Below are 25,878 nucleotides of genomic sequence, written 5' to 3'. Positions count from 1 at the left end.
GACTGTTTTTTTTTTAATACCGCTTTAAAGACTGTTTGGGACTGCAAAGCTATTAAGAACTGTTTGAGCAGCTGCCCAGCAGCTGAGTTCCGATTACGTTTGGGTTTGTTTACTTTTGAGGGGGTTTGTTTCAGTGTTTAATAAACGTGTTATTTGTTATAAAAACCCTTGCCTATCTGATCTATATTTATTGTTGCCTGAATACGTAACAGTGTTGATAAAAATTTATCAGCACAGCCAAGTTTAAAATGGACCCTCAATAGTCCCTCTTAGATGACAGACTGGAACAGGTCTGTAGGTCAAAAGTTATCCCGTACAGTGGTTGATGCTGCTCCCTTTGCTTTCTAGGAGTTGATACATGAAGTGAATCATATTCATTATGCTCATGATGGACAAATATAAACTGTAATTTAGGAAGCATCTTTTGATCAGAGACAGGAGGTAGTTGAAAGAGTTTCTTAAGATAGATTATCTACTGTTGGGACTTCAAAGCACGGCAGAGGCACGGACAATACTATCTCTGCCAAATGCTCCAAATCCACCAGTGATGTAAATGACTCAATGCCAGAGTTCTTCCCCAGGTCAGTAATGACAGCATTCAGTCAGCACTTAGCTGTTCCAATGAATGGGCTGGATCATTCTTGTAGACAAGAAAATCTGCAGATACTGGAAATCCAAACAACACACACAAAATGCAGGAGGAACTTAGCAGGCCAGCAGCATCTATAGAAAAGTGTAAACAGTCATCATTTTGGGCCGTGACCTTTCATCAGTCCTGGTGACACCTTTTTAAATCATTGATGGGGATTTAAATCAAACTTACTTGAAGACATTTCTGCCCAATTATCATCAACATGCCACTTGCAGCACCAAGGGTCCCAAGCCACTCGACACAGCTATACTACAATTAGGAATGTTTATCGTTTCATGCGTAGACTACATTTCGAGAAATTTTTCCTCCTCCTACCAGTGAACAGGCAGAGGCCAAAGAGCTAGGCTCCAGAAGTAAGGACAACAAGGAAGTGGTAGTGATAGGCAAAGTAATGGCTATAAGATTGCTTAAAGTGGGAGGATTTAAACAAATATACCATTGATATCATGGATTTTATGAGAACAGTTGTAGACAAGTGTGCCCCCACAAAATCATTGAGTCTTCCCCAAAGAGAAGCTCTGGATGAAACATGAGAACCATAATCTATTTGAGGGCTAGATCAGTGGCATTCAGGTCTGGTGACCAAACAATATATCAGAGGTCCACATATGATCTATGGAAAGCCATCTTACATGCAAAGTGGCAATTCCAAAGCAAACTCGAAACACTGGAGGATGCTCGGCAGCTGTGGCAGTCCTTGAATGCTATCATCTCCACCAAGGTGAAACCAAGTGTCATAGATGGCAAAAAGGTTTCACTCCCAGATGAGCCCAATGTCTTTTATGCTCTCTTTGTCCATCAAAACATGGAGGCATCTTCACAAATTCCCACAGCACCTGATAACCCTATGATTTCAGTCTCTGAGTCCTTCAGGAGGGTGAACCCATGGAAAGCATCTAGCCCAGACAGGATACCTCACTGAGTATTAAAGAGCTGCGCTGATCAATGGGCTGGAGTGTTTCCTGATATATTTAACTTCTCAGTTTGGCATTCTAAGGTACCCACCTGCTTCAAGCAGGCTCCAATTATACTTAAGAAGAATGTGGTATCCTGCCTCAATGACTATCATCCAGTAGCACTTACACCACCAATGAAGTACTTCGAGAGTTTGGTGATAAAACATATCAACTCTTGCCTGTGAAGCAACTTGGATTGCTCCAATTTGACTACTGTCACAACAACTCAACAGCAGATACCATTTCATTGGCTCTTCGCTCAACCATGGAACATTTGGACACCGAAAATGCAGACATCAAGATGTTCTTCATTGATTACAGCTTGGCATTCAATACGATCATCCATTCAAAACTAATCAATAGGCTTCAAGGCGGTGCAGGCTCGAAGGGCCGAATGGTCTACTTCTGCACCTATTGTCTATTGTCTAAGGCCAAGCCCTCAATACCTCCTTGTGCAATTGGATTCTCGAATCCCTCTCTTGCAAACCTTGGTCAGTTCAGTCTGGCAAAAGCATCTTTCCCGCAATCTCTATCAGCACAGGTGCACCACAAGTTTGAGTGTTCAGCCCCCTGCTCTACTCACTTTATACTTATGTCTTTGAGGATAAGCACAGTTCCAGTACCATATTTAAGTGGGCTGATGTCACAACTGTCAGTGACTGAATCAAAAGTGGTGATGAATCAGCACATAAGAGGGAGACTGAAAATTTGGCTGAATACTATCACAAAAACACCTCTTCCTGAATGTCAGTAAGACCAAGGAGCTGACTATTGTCTTCAGGAGGAAGCAACCAGAAGTCCAAGAGCCAGCCAACATTGGGGGATCAGAGGTAGAGAGGATCAGCTTATCATTTCAGAGGAGCGGTCCTAGGCCAAGCACCTAAGTGCCCTTGTGAAGAAAGCATGCCAGCACCTCTACTTTCTTATAAGTTTGAAAAGATTTGGCATGTTATCTAAAACTTTGACAAACCTCTATAGATAAACAGTGGAGAGTATATTGACTGGCTGCATCATAGCCTGGTATGGAAGCACAAGTGTCCTTGAATACAAAAGTCTACAAAAAGTAATGAATTTGGCCCAGTCCATTAAGGGTAAAGCCCTCTCCACCGTTGAGCACATCTACACAGAGTGCTATTGCTGGAAAGCAGCATTCATCATCAAGGACCCCACCATCCAGGTTGGGAAGAAGGTACAGGAGCCTCAGAACTCAAACCACCAGGTTCAGGTATAGTTAATGCCCATCAACCATCAGGCTCGTGAACCACAGGGGATAACTTCACTCACCCCATCACTGAACTGTTCCCACAACCTAACACTTCCAATGACTCTACAACACATTTTCTCAACATTCTAGTTATCTAGTTATCTACTTATTTATTGTTTGTTTGCTTGCTTGTTTACTATTTATTTATTTTTTTCTCTCATTTGGTATTTGTTGTGTTTTGCACATTGGTTGTTGCCCATCCAGTTGAGGACAATCATTCATCAATTCTATTGCATTTCTTGTATTTACTGAATGTGAATGTCAATGTCCACAAGAAAATGATTCTCAGTGTTGTACATGGTGACATACTGTATATGTACTTTGATAGTAAATTTACTTTGAACAGTGACCCAAGGAATGTTGATGGTCAGGAGCAGGTGATGGTGATGCTGTTGAATGTCCAAGTGTAGTTGGTTAGATTTGTTCAGGAAAGCTGTCAATGCCTGGCATTTCTGTGGCCCTCACAGTACTTGCTATTTATCCGTTCAACTCTGAATGTTCCCCAGTCTATCTGCATGCAGCTGTGGATTGTTTCATTTGCTGAGGAGATGCAAATGGAAATGAACACTGCAAATCTCCCTGAAGTAGAAACTTATCTTTGAGTAAAACAGGAAACCATGTTTTAAAAAGAGCAACCATGCTATAAGAAGATCTGTACTTCAAAGGAAATTACTTTCTCTTCTATAAAACTATATTAAAAATACAAGCTGGCAGCGATAAATGTATTATTGTGATTGTATGCTATATTTTAATTGTTTCAAACACATACATATGTTTTTTTAAAGCTGATGAAGTTTTCTGAATTGTCGGAATTTATTGCTTCAGAATCAGAGAAATGCTAATCATGGAATGAGGTCATTGGCTTAGAGCTAATGGAGGTAAATCTACCTTCTAACTCTTAGTCTGTCAACTTGCAGAGGATAACAGAGGTTATTGGATATCTTCTCATGCCTATTCCTTGTCCATGACCCCACCAATGTACACCATCTAATCACATCAAGAGACCTCCCCTCCACAGCATCCAACGTGACAGCTCCCTAAGCTTGTCCTTTCTGTTTCTATCACCTACAGAAGATTCAGAAACAGTACATCTTTGGTAGGCCAACAGTTCTTGTCCCACTGAATTTATCTCCTCATACTTGTCCCTTCTTGTCCTATCCTGACACTGCGTATACTCATGACAACTTTAACAACTTCCAGTTCTCTGCCTCCCCATGCCTCATATTCTTCATGGATGCCTATTCCTATACACTTCCATTCTCCATTAGGAAGGTTTTAGAGTTGTCTATTTATTGCCAGAACATAGATTCAATCAATCCTTCTACCAACACTCTCCTCTGCCTGACAACTCGTGCTTACCCTGAACATCTTCTCTTTGGATTCCTCTCACTTTCTACAAATCAAAGTTTTAGGCATGGCACTCACATGGGCCCCAGCTATGCCTGCCTTTTTGTTGTCTACATGAAATAGTCTTTGTTCCCAATAAACTCTGGCACCAATCCCCTCTTCTTTCTGCACTACATCGAAAACTACATCAGTGCCACCTCCTGAACCCACACGGAACCCATCAATCTTATTAATTTTGCTGGTGACATTCACCCTATCTTCACATTCACTCAGAAAATTTCCAACACCTCTTTCTCCTTTCGTGATCCACAATCTCTACCACGGGGGAGAATCTATCCACTAGCATTACCTACACACCCATAAACTCCCCTTCTGACTGACTAAACTTCCTCCTGCCCTGTCTCTTGTAAAGAGACCATTCATTTCTCTTAGTTTCTTCATTTCTACTTCACCTATTCCCAAGTCCTCCAGGACCTCTGAGATGTCCTCTTTCAGGAAAAACTACTTACCCGCCCCTCAAGCCACTGTGGCTGATGTCGCTCTCAGCCACATCTCACAAAATTTCCCACAATATAGCTCTCAAATCACCTCCCTTCAGACAGAACAAGGATTAAGTTCACTTGGTCCTTTTCTTTCACACTACCATCCTTCACATCCAACACAACATTCTTCGACATTTCCACCAGATGTGACGTGATCTCATCATTCTATCCGCACCCCTTTCTGCTTTTTGTAAGAACCATATTCTCCATGTCTCCCAACCTGCCATATACCAGTTTCTTTCCCTTCTCCAATCTATGCCGTATGCCCATCAGCAACACACTTCTCCACAGGGTCCCCTTTCCTCACTGTATCTATCTGGCCACCTCCACCTTCCTTATTTGGTTTCTTTTCATTTTAATTTCTTATCCTATTCCATAATCTGCAGTCCATTGCTGCCATGTCATCTTACCACCTTACCTCTTACACTATCTCCACCCTTCCTTGACTCACCTGTCTCCATCCTCCAAGCAACCTCTCTTCAACTGGATGCACCTATCATTAGCCAGATCTTGCCGTGCCCTTTCCCCTCCCGTCATTACACTGGGCTATCTCTCCACTGTCTTTCAGTCCTTCAGCAGCTCTTTTTTCTTTGCTCCAGTTTTCACCATTCAGTGTTTTGTGTCTCACCTGTGTACTTTTGATTGCAATTCAGATTTCTACCTCAACCCTCACACTATCATGCTGTGAGTTCTTTGAGTGAAGAGGTTATTCTGCCACTCTCCTTTCATCCCTCTACCAATCGTTTTAAATATCTGCTCCCTATTCACTGAGCTCTCTGCAAATATTTCCCAGTGTTCTGAGGTTGTCTGTTTCATACGATAACAACTCGGCAATAATAACTTGCTATTTATTGTGATTACAATTTTCTGAATGATAGCAATATAATTCCATTTGCAAAACGCATGCAATTCACTTTACTATAATATTTGCATTACCATAATGAACTGTGGAGGGTTTTTACATTCTTTGTGATTATTGCTGGGTTTCATACCAGCAGACTGTCTCAATCAAAGAAGCATTCTTAAATAGAGTCTTAAATAGAGGTGCCAGATTAAACAGACAGTGCAATAGTGACTAGTTTCTTTTTTTTTAAATGCATTGTTTATTTTCTGAGTATTGAAAGTTCACTGACAACTAAAAACCCTTATTTAAGATAAGGGTGAAAAAATATCATATATGTTCTGTAGTCTGGCAGGTATTTGAAAGTTAGGATGTATTAAAGTTTTGGACGCGCCATTCTTTGAATTTGCAAGAAATATTAAACTTGAATTATCAACTCCACCAGCCTTTCATTTTCGATTGCTTACTGTGTGGCAATGCATTTCCAATTTTTTAATTCAGATTTCTAGCAATCAACAGTGGCTGAACTCAAAGAGGAATTCAATAATAGTGAAATTCTTTTCTCCTACATGAAAGCTCCTATTTCAGTGCATTAGTTCACTGATGTGAAGACTTATCTCCATAACCATTAAACCCTGTTGATTAATATTGAAATATGAAATATAATGACATCTAATGATCACTGTTCCTTTACTGGTCCTGCTGCTCTCATTTTTTACCTTGTAATGTACGATGAAATGAACAAAATCATCCTCTACTAAAATCTATGAACTTATCCTGGAAAAGTACGTGTGATCAGCTGATAATCTTCTGTTGAGTAAATTTAAGGGACAGAACTACATGGGCTATGAGAGCAAAATATATTCCAAACCTGGGAGTGACAGCATTAAGGTATTCCATTATAAATAACTATGTCATTGTAGCGGCTACTTGAACAAACCTGCCAGAGACCAAATATTGGAAGTTATTCTTTATGAGGCAACCTCAGATCCAATCCGATAATAATGTTCAAAAAGTCAAAGAAATATATTTGATCCTTTATTAGTAACTAACAAAACGTACAATATTGAAACACTGAAACTTATGACACTAAAACTAGTGATATTAAACATACTTAAGCAAAGTTAAGTAGCACTAAGCGATTACAAAGGAAATTAAGTGATCAACAAAATATATCACACCCAGCACTCCTCAGCTCTAAAACTAACCAGAATAAAGCATGAATACGTAACTTATTCCCTTCACTATTACCATGCCCCCACACATGTGGCAAATGACCATAAAACCACAACACAGATTACAATACAGAGAGAAAACAGATGCATGGCTCCTATATCAAGTGCACTGAGAGCATTTTGACATCCTCTAAGGGATTGCCTAAGGTACAGAAGACAGTGAAACTGCACTATTGATACAACACTATTAGGATGCCAAAACTCCTTTGAAAAATGGGACCAAAATAAAACCAAAACAACATGAATCACAAGACTTTAAATCTAGAGATGAGAAAGTCTACTTGCTTATCTTAATTAACTCTTCTTTCACCAGATCTGAACTGGATGAAATCTCATCCTGTAGGGTGAGGTCTTTATTTGATTCTATTGTGTTTCTTGGACTTACTGTGTATACCCACAAGAAAACAAACCTCAAGGCTGTGTTCACCCCCCCACCCACCTTTTTATTCTGGCATGTTCTCCCTTCCCTTCCAGTTATGAAGAAAGGTCTTGGCACAATACATCAACAGTTTATTAATTTCCATGGATGCTGCCTGACCTGCTGAGTTTCTCCAGTATCGTGTGTGTGTTGCTATGGTAACATATATGTATTCTGATAATAAATTTACTTTGAACTTTGGAGGTGAAGCTCAAAGACATCTTGGAAGCTGCAGAATAAATACAAGTATTTCTTTTTACTATCAGTGGTGGCCTAGTACTTTAAAGGGATCATTATGTAATTACATATAGGTTCATGCCAGTCGATGAGTTAAGCTTGAAACTGCTATTGTCAACATCAGATTTAGCTGTGGTTTTCCTGCTAGCCTGTCAACAATCACTGTCAAATTTTTTTGTAGTCGATGCCCATTTATTGAGACCTGAGTAAGTGGAACAGCATCTAACAAGGAGGTTAAGGGAAGATATGGGAAAAAAAAACACTGCCTAAGTGAACTATTCATTGAGCTGTGTAGTATCTCAGGGAGTTAGTTTGCAAACGATCGAGCAGCATGTTTTGGAAGAGCAATGGCTTTGCGTGTGACATCTTCTTCAAGTTGTCAATCTCACTTAATGTTCATGCTTGCACACTGGTGTGTGGGGAATCACTCAGTTCTGTGCAGTACGAACACTGTTACAATGTGCATGAGTCCAGGCTGGTCAGGAACAGATTAGATTCCAATGGAACAATACCAGGACTGTTTCTACCATCACATCAACTGTTTCTCGGTTTAGTATGCGGCACTTTCACTTCTGAATCAGGAGGTTAGGGTTCAAGTTACATGCCAGGAACTTGACCATAAAATTCTAGACTGACATTCCAGTGAAGTATTGAGGATCTAACACACTGTTAGAGGTGCTTTTCTTCAGATCACATTTTATACCAAGGCTGATGCTCTCCTAGGAGATTTATCCTAACTGTCCAGATCAATATTTATCCCTGTGTTAGCTCCAGTAAACAAAATATGCCCTTGTCACCTGGCTGCTTGTGGAAGAGTGTTACCTGCGCATATGGTATTGGCTAACCGATTCCTACTTAACCAGAGTGACTAAACTTCAAAACTATTGCAATGGCAGAAAGGTGCTTTGGGATAACCTATTTTTTTATTTCAGTCACAGGATACAAACACTACTGGTAATAATCTCTTTACTGAGCTACTTCAGAGGGCTGTTAAAAATCAGCCTCAATGGTGAGACCTGAGTCACAAAGGACAAGCCAATTAAAGGTGGAAACTGGTACTCATTACTGATCCATCCATTCCAAACATATTAAGCAACTTGATTTTAAAGTTCTCAGCTGCCATTGTAGGATTTGAAGCAACATTCCCACCTATTGATGACTGAGTTATTATTCATTGCTCTCTCAACCTGAGGCCATGTCAAGTATGATATCAATGAAAACCTATCCACTTTTCTTCATAACCAGATGATTTAATCCAACAGATTATAAATAGGAATCAAAACTGAAATTTGGCATTCAAGAATTTACATATATAGAATATTTACTGAGGAGCACGTCAAATCAGTTTTCCTTCACATTAAAATTAAGTTTCCATCAGAGTATGAAACAAATGTACTCTTTATACAACAATAACTGTTATTGGAGTTTCTTGACAAGGTCCTCCACGAGTTTTCAAATCATATGCAGTGTTATGTTTCAAAATGGAAATTACATCAGGTGGATGGTCTTTACAGAATACTTCTGTTAATTTTCTAGAGGGAGGGCAGTTTAGGTGTGTCAGCAATTTTCACACCGTATCCTGATGTTAATGTCTTTTATGTCCTACTTGTACATAATACACTCCAGAGTTCCTAAAGTGGGTTTAATGCCACTGCAAAAAACTTTCAGTTAAAAAAAACACAAACATGGACACAGGCCCTTCGGCCCACTGAGTCCATGCCAGCGAGCAAGCACCTTCTTATACTAATCCTACACTAATTCCATTTTCATTCTCCCTGCATTTCCATCAATTCCTCCCAGATTGTACTTTCTCCTGTACACTAAGGGCAATTTACAGTGCTCAATTAACCTACTAACCTGCCCGTTTTGAAATGTGGAAACAAAATCAGAGCTCCTGGAGGAAAACACCAGAGAAATTGTACAAGCTCCACCTATGATCAAGGTTGAGCCCATTCCATTGGAGCTGTGAGAGAGCAGCTCAGCTAGTTCCACCACAGAACCACCAAATCTATTGTAAACGCAGAGCAGTTTCACCACTCGTATATGTACCAATCGCTTGATGCAATAATCAACCATTTTCAAGTTCAAGCTGATTGTCATCTGACTGTGTGTGTGTACTTACTGGGGCGGCATGGTAGCATTGTGGTTAGCACAGCGCTTTACAGTTCCAGCGACCCGGGTTCAATTCCTGCAGCTGCCTGTAAGGAGTTTGTACACTCTCCCCATGACCACGTGAGTTTTCTGATTTTCTCCCACAGTCCAAAGACATACGGTTGGTAGGTTAATTGGTCATTGTAGATTGTCCCATGGATAGGCTAGAATTAAATAATTAAATTGTACTGGGCAGTAGAGCTCGAAGGGCTGGAAGGGCCTATTCCACATACATGTCAATAAATATCCAATAAAGTGTGTGTGTGTGTGTGTGTGTGTGTGTGTGTGTGTGTGTGTGTGTGTGTGTGTGTGTGTGTGTGTGTGTGTGTGTGTGTACCATATATACTACCAAATGAACCAACGTTCCTCTGTTTTGTTGTTCACAGTTGAACAATATTTTATTGCAAAAAGAATGTAATTCAATAAAGGGGATACAGTCAATAGGGTTATTGGCTTATTGTTGACATCAGAACTTACCTCTGTAAACACGATCAGAAAAGAAAAAGAAATTTAATAGCCATTTAAGTCATTGCATTTGGCCTTATCCCAAAGTTTTCAACACTTAACTCCTCATGTCAAGCTTTTCTCTAAGTTAACATTGAAAAATCTTTAATGGTAACTAAAAACAGAATGATTTATAGCATAATGAACCACATTTAAGCATGAATTTACTGAATGGTAAACATGTTAATTATTGGACAAAGATAGCCAATATTAGTTTATTGAAAAGCTACTCACCATGTGGCCTTTGATATGTAGACAAAGGTGTCTCATCCTTTAACAGCCATGTAAAATTCCAAGTAGTCAGTTCATTATTTGCAATCTCACCGTTTTCTTCTAATTGTGGAGCCCCAGAAGCTATAACACAGAAAGCATAATTGGCATCACTTTACAAAGCAACACAGCAGACAATGTAAAAATATCACACTCTGGAAATTAAAATATCCTGACTTCAAAGTGCAGTTGATACAAATAGTCAGCAATCAGGCTTTGTTAATGGATAGTATCAACTTTGTGCTAATCTCAAAACAGCCTGCATTTTCATGCTTCACCTTGTTGCCTGTCAAGTTATATGTCTAGTTTAGTGTGCCATGCTTCATTCACCAAACCAGTACTGTGTCCTATCCAAAACCAACTTCTGGCTAAAAAGATTTTGCCAATAACTTACATAACCATTAGGCTCTCTGCACATTCTTTTTACAGTGTCTAAGGCTCTGCAGCTGCAGTAAACAATCAATGTTTCTCTGGCTTTGTCCCTAGTGACAAAAAGATCTTCAGACATCTTTTTATTTCTTGCCTTCTAACATGTTGGTTTTTTGATTTGTTTGGTTATTCCTCCTGGAAGTACAAACCGATGAGTTAGAAACTCATATATTTCCCGCTAAAATTGACTTCCTAAATTCCATTTATACCACAGTGGCTAATACGCTTACAAATGAAAGATTTTTGGTTCTATTTTCTACACATTGACCAAGATTGATTCAAAAATCTGTTTGTAAAAGGAATCCAGAATCAATTGCTGTTTTAGCCTTTTTTACCACAGGAACATAAGTTATTAACCCACACAAAATGGCAACAGAAGGAACAGAGATAACAAAGGCTAAATTCGACAAACGGCGTAAACAAGCCCAAGGAATGAGATGCATGGGTAGTCTGTGCTTGTTCAATGTGAGGCAGGCAGAGTGCCAACTCTGTGCTGCTCGCTCATTATAATGATTGTGGCATTCAGCCAGCACTAAGTGACTTCAGCAGGAGGCCAATATGTTGAGCTGCAAGCATCAGTTAAAGGTAGCTTGCAAAGTTTAAAGGGAGCTTGCAAAGTTTAAAGCTAGCTTGCACCTCTTAACTAGGGAAATGCTTTATGATGTAATTTCATTTATAAATTTGATTTGCAATCTTTATTTTATTTCTGCATTATGTTCAGATGAAGAGATAGAAAGACATGAGCTATTGGATGAATGATGAACTGGAATTACATTAATGATTTGAAAGACCTTGTAACACCTTGCTTCCTGATGTTTTTTTTTGGATTATTTGTTTATTCCTTTAAGAACAACCAAATTTCCCAAATTCCATTTAGACCACAGTGGCTGATGTGTTACACAAGATCTCCACTAGAATAGTCACTTCCATAATTTAATGTAAAGCCTTACTTTTATACACTGATCCATTTTCAGTAAAGACCAACATACCATCTGTTGCCATGTTTGCTTAAATAATTGCAGAATTATGTTTCAGTATGGCAATCCAGAGGTTCCTACTCTGTATATCGTCTACAGCCTATTTACAGTTCAAAGTTCAAAGTAAATGTATTATCAAATTCCATGTTATTATCATATGCTACTTTGAGATTTAATTTTCTTGCAAGCATTTACAGGTAAACAGAAATGCAAAATAATTTTTTATCAAAAATGACCATTGTGCAAAAGAAAACAAACTATGCAAATAAAAAGATAATGTCAAGAACATAATTTGGAAGGACCCCTTTATAGATGGTAAAATCATTTGAGATTGGTGATGAAAGAAGTTATTCATGCCGATCCAGGAGCCTGATAGCTTGAGGTAATAATTGCTCCTGAACCTAGTGGTGTGGGACCTAAGGCTCCTGTACCTTCTGCCTGATGGTAGAAGTGAGAAGAGGATGATGGGCGTGTTTAATGTTGGATGCTGCTTTCCTATGAGAACAGTCCATGTACATGTACTCAATTCGATTAATGTTCCGAGGGTAACTCCATCTCCATTTCGGTGTTCGGTGTGACTTGTGCTGCAAGTCATGTCATGGGCATATCAAGTTCCACCAGCCCCCTTTATACTTGATCATGAAAGCAGTAAAGGAACCACGTGACAAGGAAGGATCAAGGGCTATAAAGAAAGGACAGGGAGGGAGACAAAAGAGGTGGGGGTGTGGCACTGTTAATCAGAGATAGAGTCATGACTGCAGAAAAGGTGGACATCATTGAGGGATTGTCTACGACATCTCTATGGGTGGAGGTTAGGATCAAGAAGGAATCAATAAATTTACTGGGTGTTTTTGATAGGCTGCCCAATAGTTACAGGGATATTGAGGAGCAGATAGGGAAACAGATCCTGGAAAGGGCAATAATAAAAGAGTTGTCGTGATGGGAGATTTTAATTTCCCAAATATCGATTGGCATCTCCCTAGAGCAAGGGGTTTAGATGGGGTGGAGTTTGTTAGGTGTGTTCCGGAAGGTTTCTTGACACAATATGTAGATAAAGCTACAAGAGGAGAGACTGTACTTGATTTGGTATTGGGAAATGAACCTGGTCAGGTGTCAGATCTCTCAGTGGGAGAGCATTTTGGAGATAGTGGTCATAATTCTATCTCCTTTACAATAGCATTGGAGAGAGATAGGAACAGGCAAGTTAGAAATGTGTTTAGTTGGAGTAAGGGGAATTATGAGGCTATCAGGCAGGAAATTGGAAGCTTAAATTGGGAACGGATGTTCTCAGGGAAAGGTACGGAAGAAATGTGGCAAATGTTCAGGGAATATTTGTGCGGAGTTCTGCATAAGTACGTTCCAATGAGACAGGGAAGTTATGGTAGGGTACAGGAACCGTAATGTACAAAGGCTGTAATAAATCTAGTCAAGAAGAAAAAAAAAGCTTACAAAAGGTTCAGAGAGCTAGGTAATGTTAGAGATCTAGAAGATTATAAGGCTAACAGGAAGGAGCTTAAAAAGGAAATTAGGAGATCCAGAAGGGGCCATGAGAAAGCCTTAGTGGGCAGGATCAAGGAAAACCCAAGGCATTCTACAAGTATGTGAAGAGCAAGAGGATAAGACGTGAAAGAATAGGACCTATCAAGTGTGACAGTGGGGAAGTGTGAATGGAACTGGAGGAAATAGCAGAGGTACTTAATGAATATTTTACTTCAGTATTCACTATGGAAAAGAATCTTGGTGATTATAGTGATGACTTTTGGAAGACTGAAAAGCTTGAGCATGTAGATATTAAGAAAGAGGATGTGCTGGAGCTTTTGGAAAGCATCAAGTTGGATAAGTCACCAGGACCGGATGAGAAGTACCCCAGGCTACTGTGGGAGGCAAGGGAGGAGATTGCTGAGCCTCTGGAGATGATCTTTAAATCATCAATGGGGACGGGAGAGGTTCTGGAGGACTGGAGGGTTGCGAATGTTGTTCCTTTATTCAAGAAAGGGAGTAGAGATAGCCCAGGAAATTATAGACCAGTGATCTTACTTCAGAGGTTGGTAAGTTGATGGAGAAGATCCTGAGAGGCAGGATTTATGTAAATTTGGAGAGGTATAATATGATTAGGAACAGTCAGCATGGTTTTGTCAAGGGCAGGTCATGCCTTATGAGCCTGATTGAATTTTTTGAGGATGTGACTAAACATATTGATGAAAGAAGAGCAGTAGATGTAGTGTATATGGATTTCAGCAAGGCATTTGATAAGGTACCCGATCGAAGGCTTATTGAGAAAGTAAGGAGGCATGGGATCCAAGGGGACATTGCTTTGTGGATCCAGACCTGGCTTGCCCACAGAAGGCAAAGAATGGTTGTAGATGGGTCATATTCTGCATGGAGGTCAGTGACTAGTGGAATGCATCAGGGATCTGTTCTGGGACCCTTACTCTTCGTGATTTTTATAAACGACCTGGATGAGGAAGTGGAGGTATTGGTTAGTAAGTTTGCTGATGACACAAAGATTGGAGGTGTTGTGGATGGTGTAGAGGGCTGTCAGAGGTTACAGTGGGACATTGATAGAATGCAAAACTGGGCTGAGAAGTGGCAGATAGAGTTTAACCCAGATAAGTGTGAGGTGGTTCATTTTGGTAGGTCAAATATGATGGCAGAATATAGTATTAATGGTAAGACTCTGGGCAGTGTGGAGGATCAGAGGGATCTTGGGGTCCACATCCATAGGACACTCAAAGCAGCTGCGCAGGATGACTCTGTGGTTAAGAAGGCGTACGGTGTATTGGCTTTCATTCATTGTGGAATTAAATTTATAAGCCAAGAGGTAATGTTGCAACTATATAGAACCCTGGTCAGACCCCACTTGGAATACTGTCCTCAGTTCTGTTCACCTCTTTACAGGAAGGATGTGGAAGCCATAGAAAGGGTGCAGAGGAGATTTACAAGGATGTTGCCTGGATCAGGAAGAATGCCTTATGAGAATAGGTTGAGTGAACTCGGGCTTTTCTCCTTGGAGCGACGAGGATGAGAGGTGACCTGATAGAGGTGTATAAGATGATGAGATGCATTGATCGTGTGGATAGTCAGAAGCTTTTTCCCAGGGCTGAAATGGTTGCCACAAGAGGACACAGGTTTAAGGTGCTGGGGAGTAGGTACAGAGGAGATGTCAGGAGTAAGTTTTTTACGCAGAGAGTGGTTTTTTTCGTGGAACAGGCTGCTGGCAACGGTGGTGAAGGCGGATACGATAGGGTATTTTAAGAGATTTTTGGATAGGTACATGGAGCTTAGAAAAATAGCGGGCTATGGGTAAGCCTAGTAATTTCTAAGGTAGGGATATGTTCGGCACAACTTTGTGGGCCAAAGGGCCTGTATTGTGCTGTAGGTTTTCTTTGTTTCTATGTTTCTATAGCAGTCTCTAATTCAATAATGATCATGGTTTTCGATACAGTAGCTGTTGTAAACCAAAGTAAACAATAATTTATGGCCCACTGTCAGTATCATATTATAAGTGCATTAATTTTCATGAGTCAACCAGCCCCAAGTTCATTGAGTGAATGCTCTTTATGCCCAATGTGTCTCCATCAATTTCAATAAAGATTCTCTGATAATATTACATCCTGATTTAACTGAGTTTCATCTTTGCAGGATTATAATATAGACCCGATCTCAGCTTTTGTGAAAGTTAATGGATAAACAGAAGACCACATTAGATTTCAGCATGTTTTCATAATCTTGACTTGAAATTAATCATAGTGTTTAGCTTCTCGCAGCACACAGAAGGCATTTGTAAGCAGGTTTTTCATTCCATCAAAAAGAAAATATATAGCATATTAGCACAATAGCATCGAACTACAACTGCAAACACGAGGAAATCTGCAGATGCTGGAAATTCAAACAACACACACAAAATCCTGGTAGAACACAGCAGGCTAGGCAGCATCTATAGGGAGAAGCGATGTCGACGTTTCGGGCCGAGACCCTTCGTCAGGACAACTACAGCTGGTTATGTTACAAGATGGCAGTGTGCAGCAATACTGCACCTCAATGGGCCAGTTGCTGATCATGAATGGTCTGTCAAAGAAATTCAGCAGGTTTTTTTTGATAGCTGGGTGATTGAGGAATAAATCCATCCTCAGCCGCCAGCGTGAAGGAAATGCAGGAGTACCAGCTTTGTTTATTGTCATTCTCAATGAAATCACTGGAACTGAAGATGCGGGAGTTGAGAACAATTAACAACTAATTTTCCTTATTCACTTGGAACCTGAAAACAATTGAGGAATTTCTGTCCCACTGAAGAGCTTAAAATAAATAATTGAACAGTGCGTTTTGCACCTGCCTGTCAGGCAAATCTGAGGAGTGAGCCATTATAACTGAACCCAACAGTAGTAAAAAAAGAAATACTGCTGAACTAGCAAAGGGAAAGAGAAGTGGCTACGAAAATACATCCCTCAAAAAGGCAAATCAATTAAAGTTTAAAAAAAAATCTGTAACCATTTTTTAAAATTGTAAGACACATGAACTAGATTTTTCATTACATTTATAATTCTCTCTATTTTTAGTGTAAAAATACCACTGCAACATCAACCAAGGAGCAGATAAATGGTTGAATATAAACTTCTGAAAGATGTAATCTAAGTGTTACACAAATAGGACTTTGGTATCTGCATCACTATTAACACATATTGAATGTCAAGATGTGCTGAAGTTGCATAATATACACTTTTATTTTATTAGGTATGCCTGTACACTTGCTTGTTAATGCAAATATCTAATCAAACAATTATGTGGTAGATACTCATTGGAGAAAACCATGCAGAAATGGTCAAAAAGTTCAGTGACTTTGACAGTGGAATGATTGTTGGTGCCAGATGGGGTGATTTGAGTATTTCAGAAACTACTGATCTCTGGGGATTTTCACGCACAACAGTCTCTAGAGTTTTTCATTGATAGGTGCAAAAAACAAAAAAAAAATCCGGTTAGCCGGAGTTCCCTGGACAAAAGTGCCTTGTTAATGGGAATAGAATGATCAGACTGGTTCAAGCTGACAGGAAGATAACATCAATTCAAATGACTGTGTGTTACAACAGCGGTGTGCAGAAGAGCATCCCTGAATGCACAACATGTTGAACTTGAAGTGGATGAGCCACAGCAACAGAAGACCACAATGGGTTCCACTCCTGCACCTAATAAAATGACCACTGACTGCATATAAAGTAGATATTAATGTGCATAGGTATCAGTTTAAGCATTCTTTTAATTACATGTTGTTGTAATGAATAGCAACCAACATTTGGTCAACTAACATCTCTGGCACAGAAAAAAAGCATTTAAATAGAGGAATCTTAAAAAACAGTAAACTAGAAAATGGTTATCACAGGAGAGCCCAACTTTATATACATCGATGGAAATTACAATGGACATTTACAAAATGGAGAAGATAACAGCATCTGTTAATCATAAACTGGAACAATTTGATTCATACTGGGAAAAATGGTTTAACTTCATAATGCCTCATAGGCCTGATTTTATTCTCACAAATCAATGAATCTGTTGTAAAAAAAAAAGATCATTCCCTAATTGGACATAGTTCTTTCCTTTTGCTTGTTTTTTTCTTTCCACTCTTTTCTATAAGTGTATACCTCAGATAAATACTTTGTGGAGATTTGTGATATATATGTACAATGTCTGAAATACATCTTATGGAAATGTTTGTTTGATGATGAACTTCAATAAAAAATAAATTACAAAAAAAACAGTGAACATTGGGAAAACAGGACAGTTCTGCTGAAGGGTCTTTGAAATGAAAGTTCAGGCTTTCTCTTTTCATGAATGCTGCCTGTCCTGGTAGGTTTTTTTCCAATATTTTCTGTTTTTATTTCAGATGCCCAGCATCTGTAGTTAGTGATTTGCATAATTGGGTGATACGAATAGGTTTTTAAAATGACATTTTCCTTTACTTTCCATTTTGGACTCCTTTGCCTTCCTTTCCAGAACAAATCCTTTTCTCCCTGTCTTTATTTCACTTTATGTAACTAATAAGTCATTGATTTCACTGGCCAAAAGATTAATTTGCTCATGCGGACATGAGCTAAAATGGCGCTGCTTGTGAAACTCGTATCAATTTGCCCTATTCTGCTCATACATACTTTTCAAGCATCTTTTCACACATGCGCTTGGCAGAGATAAGTTCTCCATCAGATATTGGGTGTACTCTTTAACTGTATCCAGTCAAGCCTGGTGGACATCATTGAAGGATTAGCATGTGTTGTTCATCCCTGTTAGTATTGAGGTGAATGAGGCGTTGTCTCCCTGATACACTGTACTGCTTGTGGTGAAGGAACATTGATATTGGTTTCTGATATACTGATGATTTATTGACTGTTTATTCCTCTCCATAAGTGTTGCCTGACCTGCTGAGTTCCTCCAGCATTTTGTGTGTTACCCTGAATTCCAGCATCTACAGAGTCTCTTGTGCTTATCAGTTTCCACACTGAACATGAAGGAAACAGGAGATAATTTTCAAGAGTGGAAGTTGTGTGACATCCAGCATAATCTTTAGGTGTAAACATACCCAAGCAACAGCTGTCATTGTTTTTCTAGTGGGTTCAAGGTGTACGCCGGCAGCTACATTTCATTAAGAGTTTGAGGAGATTTGTTATTTCAAAAAAGGCTCCAGCAAATTTCTGTGGAGAGCATTCTAACTGGTTGAAAAAAGCTGCAGTGGGTTATAAACTCAGCCAACTCCATCATCGGGGACGTCTTCAAAAGACGGAACATCAGAACTACAGCATGCATCTCTAAGGGCTCCCACTGCCCAGGACATGTCCTCTTATCATTCCTACCATCAAAGAGGAGGTGCAGGAGCCTGAAAACACACACTCAATGTATTAGGATTAGCTTCTTCCCCTCTGCCATCAGATTACTGAATGGACAATGAACACTCTTTTTTTGCACAGCTTAGTTAATTTTATACATATACATTTCTTATTGTAACTTACACTATATTTTAAATACTGCACTTAATGCTGCTGGAAAACAACACATTTCCAGACCTCTATCAGTAATAATAAACATACTCCTGATTCTGATTCTTCTTGTGATGAGGAAGCATTCACAAGCTGCCATCGTTCACTTGGAAAATATCACATAATGGGGACTTGGATCAGAAGTAAATTGCAATGGATGGTCAAGAATGGTTAATGAGTGTTGCAATTCAGTTTTGTGTGAATGAGCCCAGCGTTCTTCATTATCAGGGATTCTGTGGTCTGTTTAATTAATGCCAGGGCAAAGACTGCTACAGCTCAAATACTGCAGTCACTGCTGCGGAGACATGTCATGGCTGTTGAATTACAGAAGCCACTGTAGTGTGGAATCCACTTCTGCTTAATAATTTCAGTCGATGCGACTTTTTTAATTATTATATCCCAAAATACCGAGAAGTGGCTGTAGTTGACTTGCTGTTGTCAATAGTAGAGGCAAGCAACTGCAATTCAATTATTGCAGTCAGTACTGCAAAAGGATGCTGGTGTTTAGTTATTGTTATCAGTCTTGCAGTAAACTGTTCCTTAACTATTGCAATCAATAAAACAGTCAGGTTTGCAGTAATGCTACTGCAGTTTAGTTATTGTTACTTGATTACTATATTCAATGCTGCATGTAAATTGCAACTTTTTAGTTATGCTGCAGACAGCCAGTTCTTTTCTATCTTAGGCAGTCCTTTGGGATTGAGGATGACATGCTTCAACTCTAGCTATTTGAGCTTTGTGGTCATTGCTCAGGCCAATGTGGAAACTGCAGATTCTTCTGCAAATGGGACAAGATCTATGCAATGATTGGGCAGAGAGTAGTTAATAAGGTAGTGTGCTTTAGTCCCAACACTTAAGTCAGCCTTTATGTTCCCAACCATGACATCAAGATTTTCAAAATTATCCCACGTGCTCCTCAATTTGGAGCAGTGATGGTCTAGAACTTCCCAAGAGCCAGTTGGGATGTTGCACTTTCATCAAGGAACCTCAGGTCATAACTTTTTAATCTTTTCCTCTGATCATCTCCATTTTTTTTAACCAGTGACAAAGCTTGGAAAAGTGTATTTGTTTTAGGTATCTGTCGGTGTTGGGCATAGAGAAATTCTGATTTATTTACCCTTTCAGTGAAGTTGGAGGATTTTGTGGAGTCAGTAATGACAGTACCTTTCCACTGCCTTGAGGTGATAGCTATTTGTAGCCCAAGTCTTAGAAACGTATAGGTAAGCATGGGTCACTCCTGCCCAGCAGACCGTGAGTTTTATACCAAATCAGCTCTTGATCTCCAAACACCCCTTTCTTCAATTGACTTTGTTGGTGTATTGAAGGCAAAGGTAAACTTTATCATCAATGTCTGTCTTTGCTGTGAGAGTCTGCTCCCAAGATATGGTGAAAGATCCGTGCTTTCCAGAATCTTTATGGTCAGAATGTGACGTGGTGCATTTTGTAGATAGGTAGAGGTTGTTTGATTTGCTGACATTGAGTGTAAACCCTCATCCTCTTGTATGCTTCAGTGAACAAGTTATTGATGGCTTGGAGCTCAGCCTGCATGCACGCAAAAATAGGAATTTTGTTTGCACACTGCTCAGCTACCAAGTGACCTTGATTCTGGAGTGCGGTAACTATAATTTGAACAGTTTCCGATTAGTTCTGAAAATTAGCTCCAATCCCGCAGGAAGTATTCCATTTAGTACTGCAGGAGGTCTTTAATTATTGCAGTCAGTGCTGTGAGACATTAGCTGCTGCTTAATTATTGCACAAATGTTGCATGGAAAGTGCAACTATCTGAGTAATGCAACCAAAGATGCAGCAAATCTGTTATTGTTAAATGTTTACAATTGATTACTGCGGGCACTTTGTGGCAGGATAATTATTGCAGTAAGAACTCCAGGGAATTTTTGTGCCTAGAAATGAGATTTTACCCTTATTTGCTGTACTCTGTATTAATATTATGAGACCAGTCAGTTTATGTGTTGGGGGGAGGAGATTGAAAAATGATTAAGCTGAAAAAAATTACCTTTTAAAGAATTATTGGTGCTGCTTTCACCTTGGCTGGAGTGTTTAAATTCCCGATAGCAGCTCCCTGCAAAGATCTCTGCTGGGATGTTTTCACTGTGTCACTAACCTGTCTTCATCCCTTCACTCCCTCACAATTAGGGCCCATCCTTCTGAAAGGCTCACACAGAGATCTCAGCAGATCTGTGCTGTGCATGGTTTTCCAACCTCACAATTTGTTTTTTTTTTTGCTTTCCAAAGTATGCTTTATTCATAAAATATGCAGTAAATACATAAGGCCTGTCATTCGTCATACCTCCTCAATTCTAATTATATTTTTATTCTCAAAAAACACTTAATTCATTATAATGTTTACAGGAAGTGCAATTTTTTTGCTCAGTATTCATTGCACCTTTAATAAGTCTTTCTCAAAATCCACTATACGATCAGGTAAAATGACCCGCTTACAATATGTTAAGACCGCGCTTCTTTCTGCTTAACTCAGTGCACCAATAAAGTATTTGCCCATCTGAAAAACAGGACCCAACTCCTCTGAGTTCAGTGATGGCAGGAAACCAGACAGTAGTCCTTTCCTCAAATACTTTGTGACCTTTGGACCAAGCTTCAACGTGTCCCTCAGTAGGAACCCCTGCACCTTGGAACGTGCCAGTGGCAGCAATCATTTACAGACATATTGCACTGCAAGGCCAGTAGGTTTCAGATGGACCAAGCTGTGTCTTTCACCACATTAACACACACAAAATGTGGAGGACCTCACCAGGTCAGGCAACATCTATACAGATGAACAAGAAGCCAATGTTTTGGGCCTAGAACCTTCAACAATGAAGGGACTGAAATATCAGCTCTTTATTCCTCTCCATGGATGTGTCTGAACAGCTGAGCTCCTCAAGCATTTTGTGTGTGTGATACTCTGCATTTCCAGCATCCGCAGAACCTTTTGTGTTTATGATTTGCTGCTCTCACCAAGTTGATGGTCATCTTCCAGTGGCAGTTAATGTTTTCCTCAGTATGCATCCCTATGAACATCTCATAGATCACAGACTCCAGTGTTAGGTAACTTCTCAGGGTGAGTCTTGACAAGGACCACTGTGTCCTTTTCTAAACCTTTTTGGCAAACACAGGGAAGTGGACATTTGCTCACCTGCTCCACAGCTGTCCACAATAAACAAGACCTGGAAATAGCATGACAATTACGGAGAGCAGTAACATTTCAGGCTGACTACACATGGATATTCTTACACATAAAGAACAGTTTAATTCATATCTTCCAACTGAATTGTTGTAAGGGTGCATTTTGTTTGATAAAGGTCATCATTGTAAGTGTTGCTTTGTTGATTATGTGCATAATTAATAACAGAAAGATGTAGGTCACACTTCTGTGAATTACACCTGGAAGTAAGCAGTTCAATTGCACGATGGGCAGGATTGTTATTTTCATGTTAAAACACATTTAGTCTTTATGCATGATTTGGACATAATAAATGGGTATGATTACATCCAATTTCCAGGCTCTGCTGATAAATTACAGCATTAGGAAAGGTGATGCCATTTAACTCTTCTTGTCAATGCCGCAGAGAAAGTATTCCTGTTTAACTGTTGTAGTCAATATCGCAGCAAATATGGTATTATCCAATTATTGCCATGAATGTTGTAAGGAGCCTGCTAATCTTTAATTACTATAGAGCATGATCAGGCAGAAGTGCCCAGTGGATTAGTTGCCTTGGCTTCCTTCTGAGATTTTCACCATTTCGGAGCCCAGTTTTCAACTAATTCAATTCACATTCTGAGACATCAAGAAATGGCTGAGAGCAGTGGATACAATACTAATGCAGCCAGACAACAGTGATATTTAATGCAGCACTGAACAGCTTCATTCCAGGGGCAGCCATGTCTCTTGCTCAGCTATTCTAGTACAGTTACATGCTAAAACATGTTAAGTTACATGTTACTGGTATCTACGAGATAACATGGAACACTCTCTAGGTACACTCTGTTCTCTGAAAACAAGGACAATTCAATCCAAATCACGACTGCCCAATCAGCCGACTCAATCATCAGCAAAGTGATTGGTGTTGTCAGCAATTCCAAGTGACACATATCATTCTGACTTGGAAATTTATCACTGTTCCTTCATTGTCGCTGCATCAGATCTGCGGAACTCTCTCTGGGTGCGCCAACACCTGAATGTCTGTAGCGGTTCAACAGGCAGCTCACCAACACCTTCTCAAGGGCAACTGGGGACAGGGGAGGAAATGCTGGCTCAGCTATGAAAGGACTGCTTGAAAGGAACAGCAATAATCTGCTCATCAATCCCCTACTTGGTTAAATAAGGACCAGACAGATCCATAATAGCTGAATTATGCTGGGTCATAGAGCTGAATTCCAGAGGGGAGAGCGATGGCTTTGACATCCAGGTAGCATTCGACCAAGTGAAGCAGAATTTAATAGGTGTCAATGGAAGAACAATTCAATGAGTGGAATTATACCTGAGATTCAGGGAGATGGTTGTGGTTGTCAAGCTCAACCATTGGAACCCCAGGATAGAATTCCTCAGGGCAATGTCTCAGGCCAAATTACATTTAGCTGCCTCATCAATCATTCTCCTTCTTTCACATGGGCAAAAATGGTAATAACAAGAGCTGATGTTCAGTTCTGCCGGTAAAGCCCTCTGTAGATGACGTTCCCATGACCGCATGCATCAAGGTTTTCAGATAAGGGTGGAGAGATGGCAAGTTACGTTCATGCCACCAAATGAGTGCAATGACTACCACTAAAAGGACTGAGTCAAACCTCCTGCCCCTGACTGCTGTTCCTTTCTGTGCCTTTTGGCGTATCAGGTAGCAACCTTGCCGCTTCTTCAGCACTTCCGTCTGATTTTGTCTTAATGAGGCCGAGTCGGTCGCTCGACACTCAACCCAGCAGCTAGATGAATTAGTTCCTGGGGCCACTTGTCACAAAGTCTGGTGCGGAGGCTGCTACGCCACCGACCAGCTACCTATCCTTGATGTTCATCAGCAATACCAGAATCTCCTGCTATCTCCTAAAGATCTCCATTGATCGGGAACAAGACTAATGCAGTCCGATAAATATTGTGAATTATATGAGTAATCTGAGGTGAACAAACCAACCCCCATCTTTCAGCAAACAGTGTGATGGAATACACAGGAACATAGAAAACCTACAGCACAATACAGGCCCTTTGGCCTACAATGCTGTGCAAAACAGGTACTTACTTTAAAAATTACCTAAGGTTACCCATAGCCCTCCATTTTTCTAAGCTCCATGTACTTGTACAGGAGTCTCTTAAAAAAACCCTATCATATCCGCCTCCATCACCGTCACTGGCAGCCCATTCCAAGCACTCAACTCTCTCTGCTTAAAGAACACCGCTGACATCTCCTCTGTACCTTCTTCCAAGCACCTTAAAACTGTGCCCTCTCGTGTTAGCCATTCAGCTCTGGGAAAAAGCCTCTCAACCTGTTTTCATAAGGCATGCTCTCCAATCCAGGCAACATCCTTGTAAATCTCCTCGGCACCCTTTCTATAGCTTCCACATCCTTCCTGTAGTGAGGTGACCAGAACTGAGCACAGCACTCTAAGTGGGGTCTGACCAGGGTCCTATATAGCTGCAACATTACCTCTCAGCTCCTAAATTCAATTCAATCCCATGATTGATGAAGGCCAATGCATCGCATTCCTTCTTAACCACAGAGTCAACCTGCACAGCAGCTTTGAGTGTCCTATGAACTCGGGCCCCAAGATCCCTCTGATCCTCCACACTGCCAAGAGTCTTACCATTAATACTATATTCTGCCATCATATTTGACCTACCAAAATGAACCACCTCACACTTATTTGGATTGAACTCCATCTGCCACTCTCAGCCCAGTTCTGTATTCTATCAATGTCCCACTGTAACCTATGACAGCCCTCCACACTATCCACAACACCCCCAACCTTTGTGTCATCAGCAAACTTACTAAACCATCCCTCCACTTCCTTATCCAAGTCATTTATAAAAATCACAAAATGAAGGGGTCCCAGCACAGATCCCTGAGACACACCACTGGCCACTGACCTCCATGCAGAATATGGCTCAATCAGGCTCGTAAGGCATGATCTGCTTTTGACAAAGCCATGTTGACTATTCCTAATCATATTATGCTTCACCAAATGTTAATAAATCCTGCTTCTCAAGATCTTTTCCATTAACTTACCAACCAATGAAGTAAGACTCACTGGTCTATAATTTCCTGGACTATGTCCGGACCCTCTTCCATCCCCAGTGATAATACAAATATCATTGCCAGAGGCTCAGCAATCTCCTCCCTCACCTTCCACAGTAGCCTGGGGTACATCTCATCTGGTCCTGGATCATGATCCTTCTTGCATTAAAATAGACACATCTCAAACCATCAGTCTGAGCGTATCCCTTCTCTATCACCTGCCTATCCTCCTTTTTGCAGTTTCCAAGCTTTCTCTATTTGTGAGCCACCAGCCCCTTCCTCCATCTCTTCAGTTCAGTTCCCAACCCCCAGCAATTCTAGTTTAAACTCTCCCTGGTAGCCTTAGCAAACCTTCCCACCAGGATATTGGTTTCCTTGGGATTGGTGACCTGTCCTTTTTGACAGGTCACACCTGCCCAAAAGAGGTCCCAATGATCCAGAAATCTGAATCCCTGCACCTGCTCCAATCCCTCAGCCACGCATTTATCCTCCACCTCAATCTGTTCCTATACTTATTGTCACACAGCACAGGCAGTAATCCTGAGACTACTACCTTTGAGGTCCTGCTTCTCAACTTCCTTCCTAACTCCCTGTAGTCTGTTTTCAGAATCTCCTCCCTTTTCCTACCTATGTCATTGGTACCAATATGTACCACGACCTCTGGCTGTTTACCTTCCCACTTCAGGATATCGTGGATGCGATCAGAAGCATCCCGGACCCTGGCACCTGGGAGGCAAACTACCATTTGTGTTTCTTTCCTGCGTCCACAGAATCGCCTGTCTGACCCTCTAACT

The 25,878-nt window shown here is 40.4% G+C and overlaps 1 protein-coding gene across 1 annotated transcript in view; it reads right to left on the bottom strand.

Moving 5' to 3' along the window:
* The window catches only part of LOC140730332 (ALK tyrosine kinase receptor-like), a 1,251,709-nt gene that overhangs the window by 868,366 nt on the left and 357,465 nt on the right, over positions 1-25,878 (bottom strand). The window contains exon 2 of the mRNA XM_073050601.1: positions 10,382-10,501. Within this exon, the coding sequence (XP_072906702.1) occupies positions 10,382-10,501 (120 nt within the window). The remainder of the gene's footprint in view (positions 1-10,381; positions 10,502-25,878) is intronic.

This window comes from Hemitrygon akajei, chromosome 7 (assembly GCF_048418815.1).
Source record: "Hemitrygon akajei chromosome 7, sHemAka1.3, whole genome shotgun sequence".
NCBI lineage: Eukaryota > Metazoa > Chordata > Chondrichthyes > Myliobatiformes > Dasyatidae > Hemitrygon > Hemitrygon akajei.
This window is presented reverse-complemented; position numbering and strand designations above follow the sequence as displayed.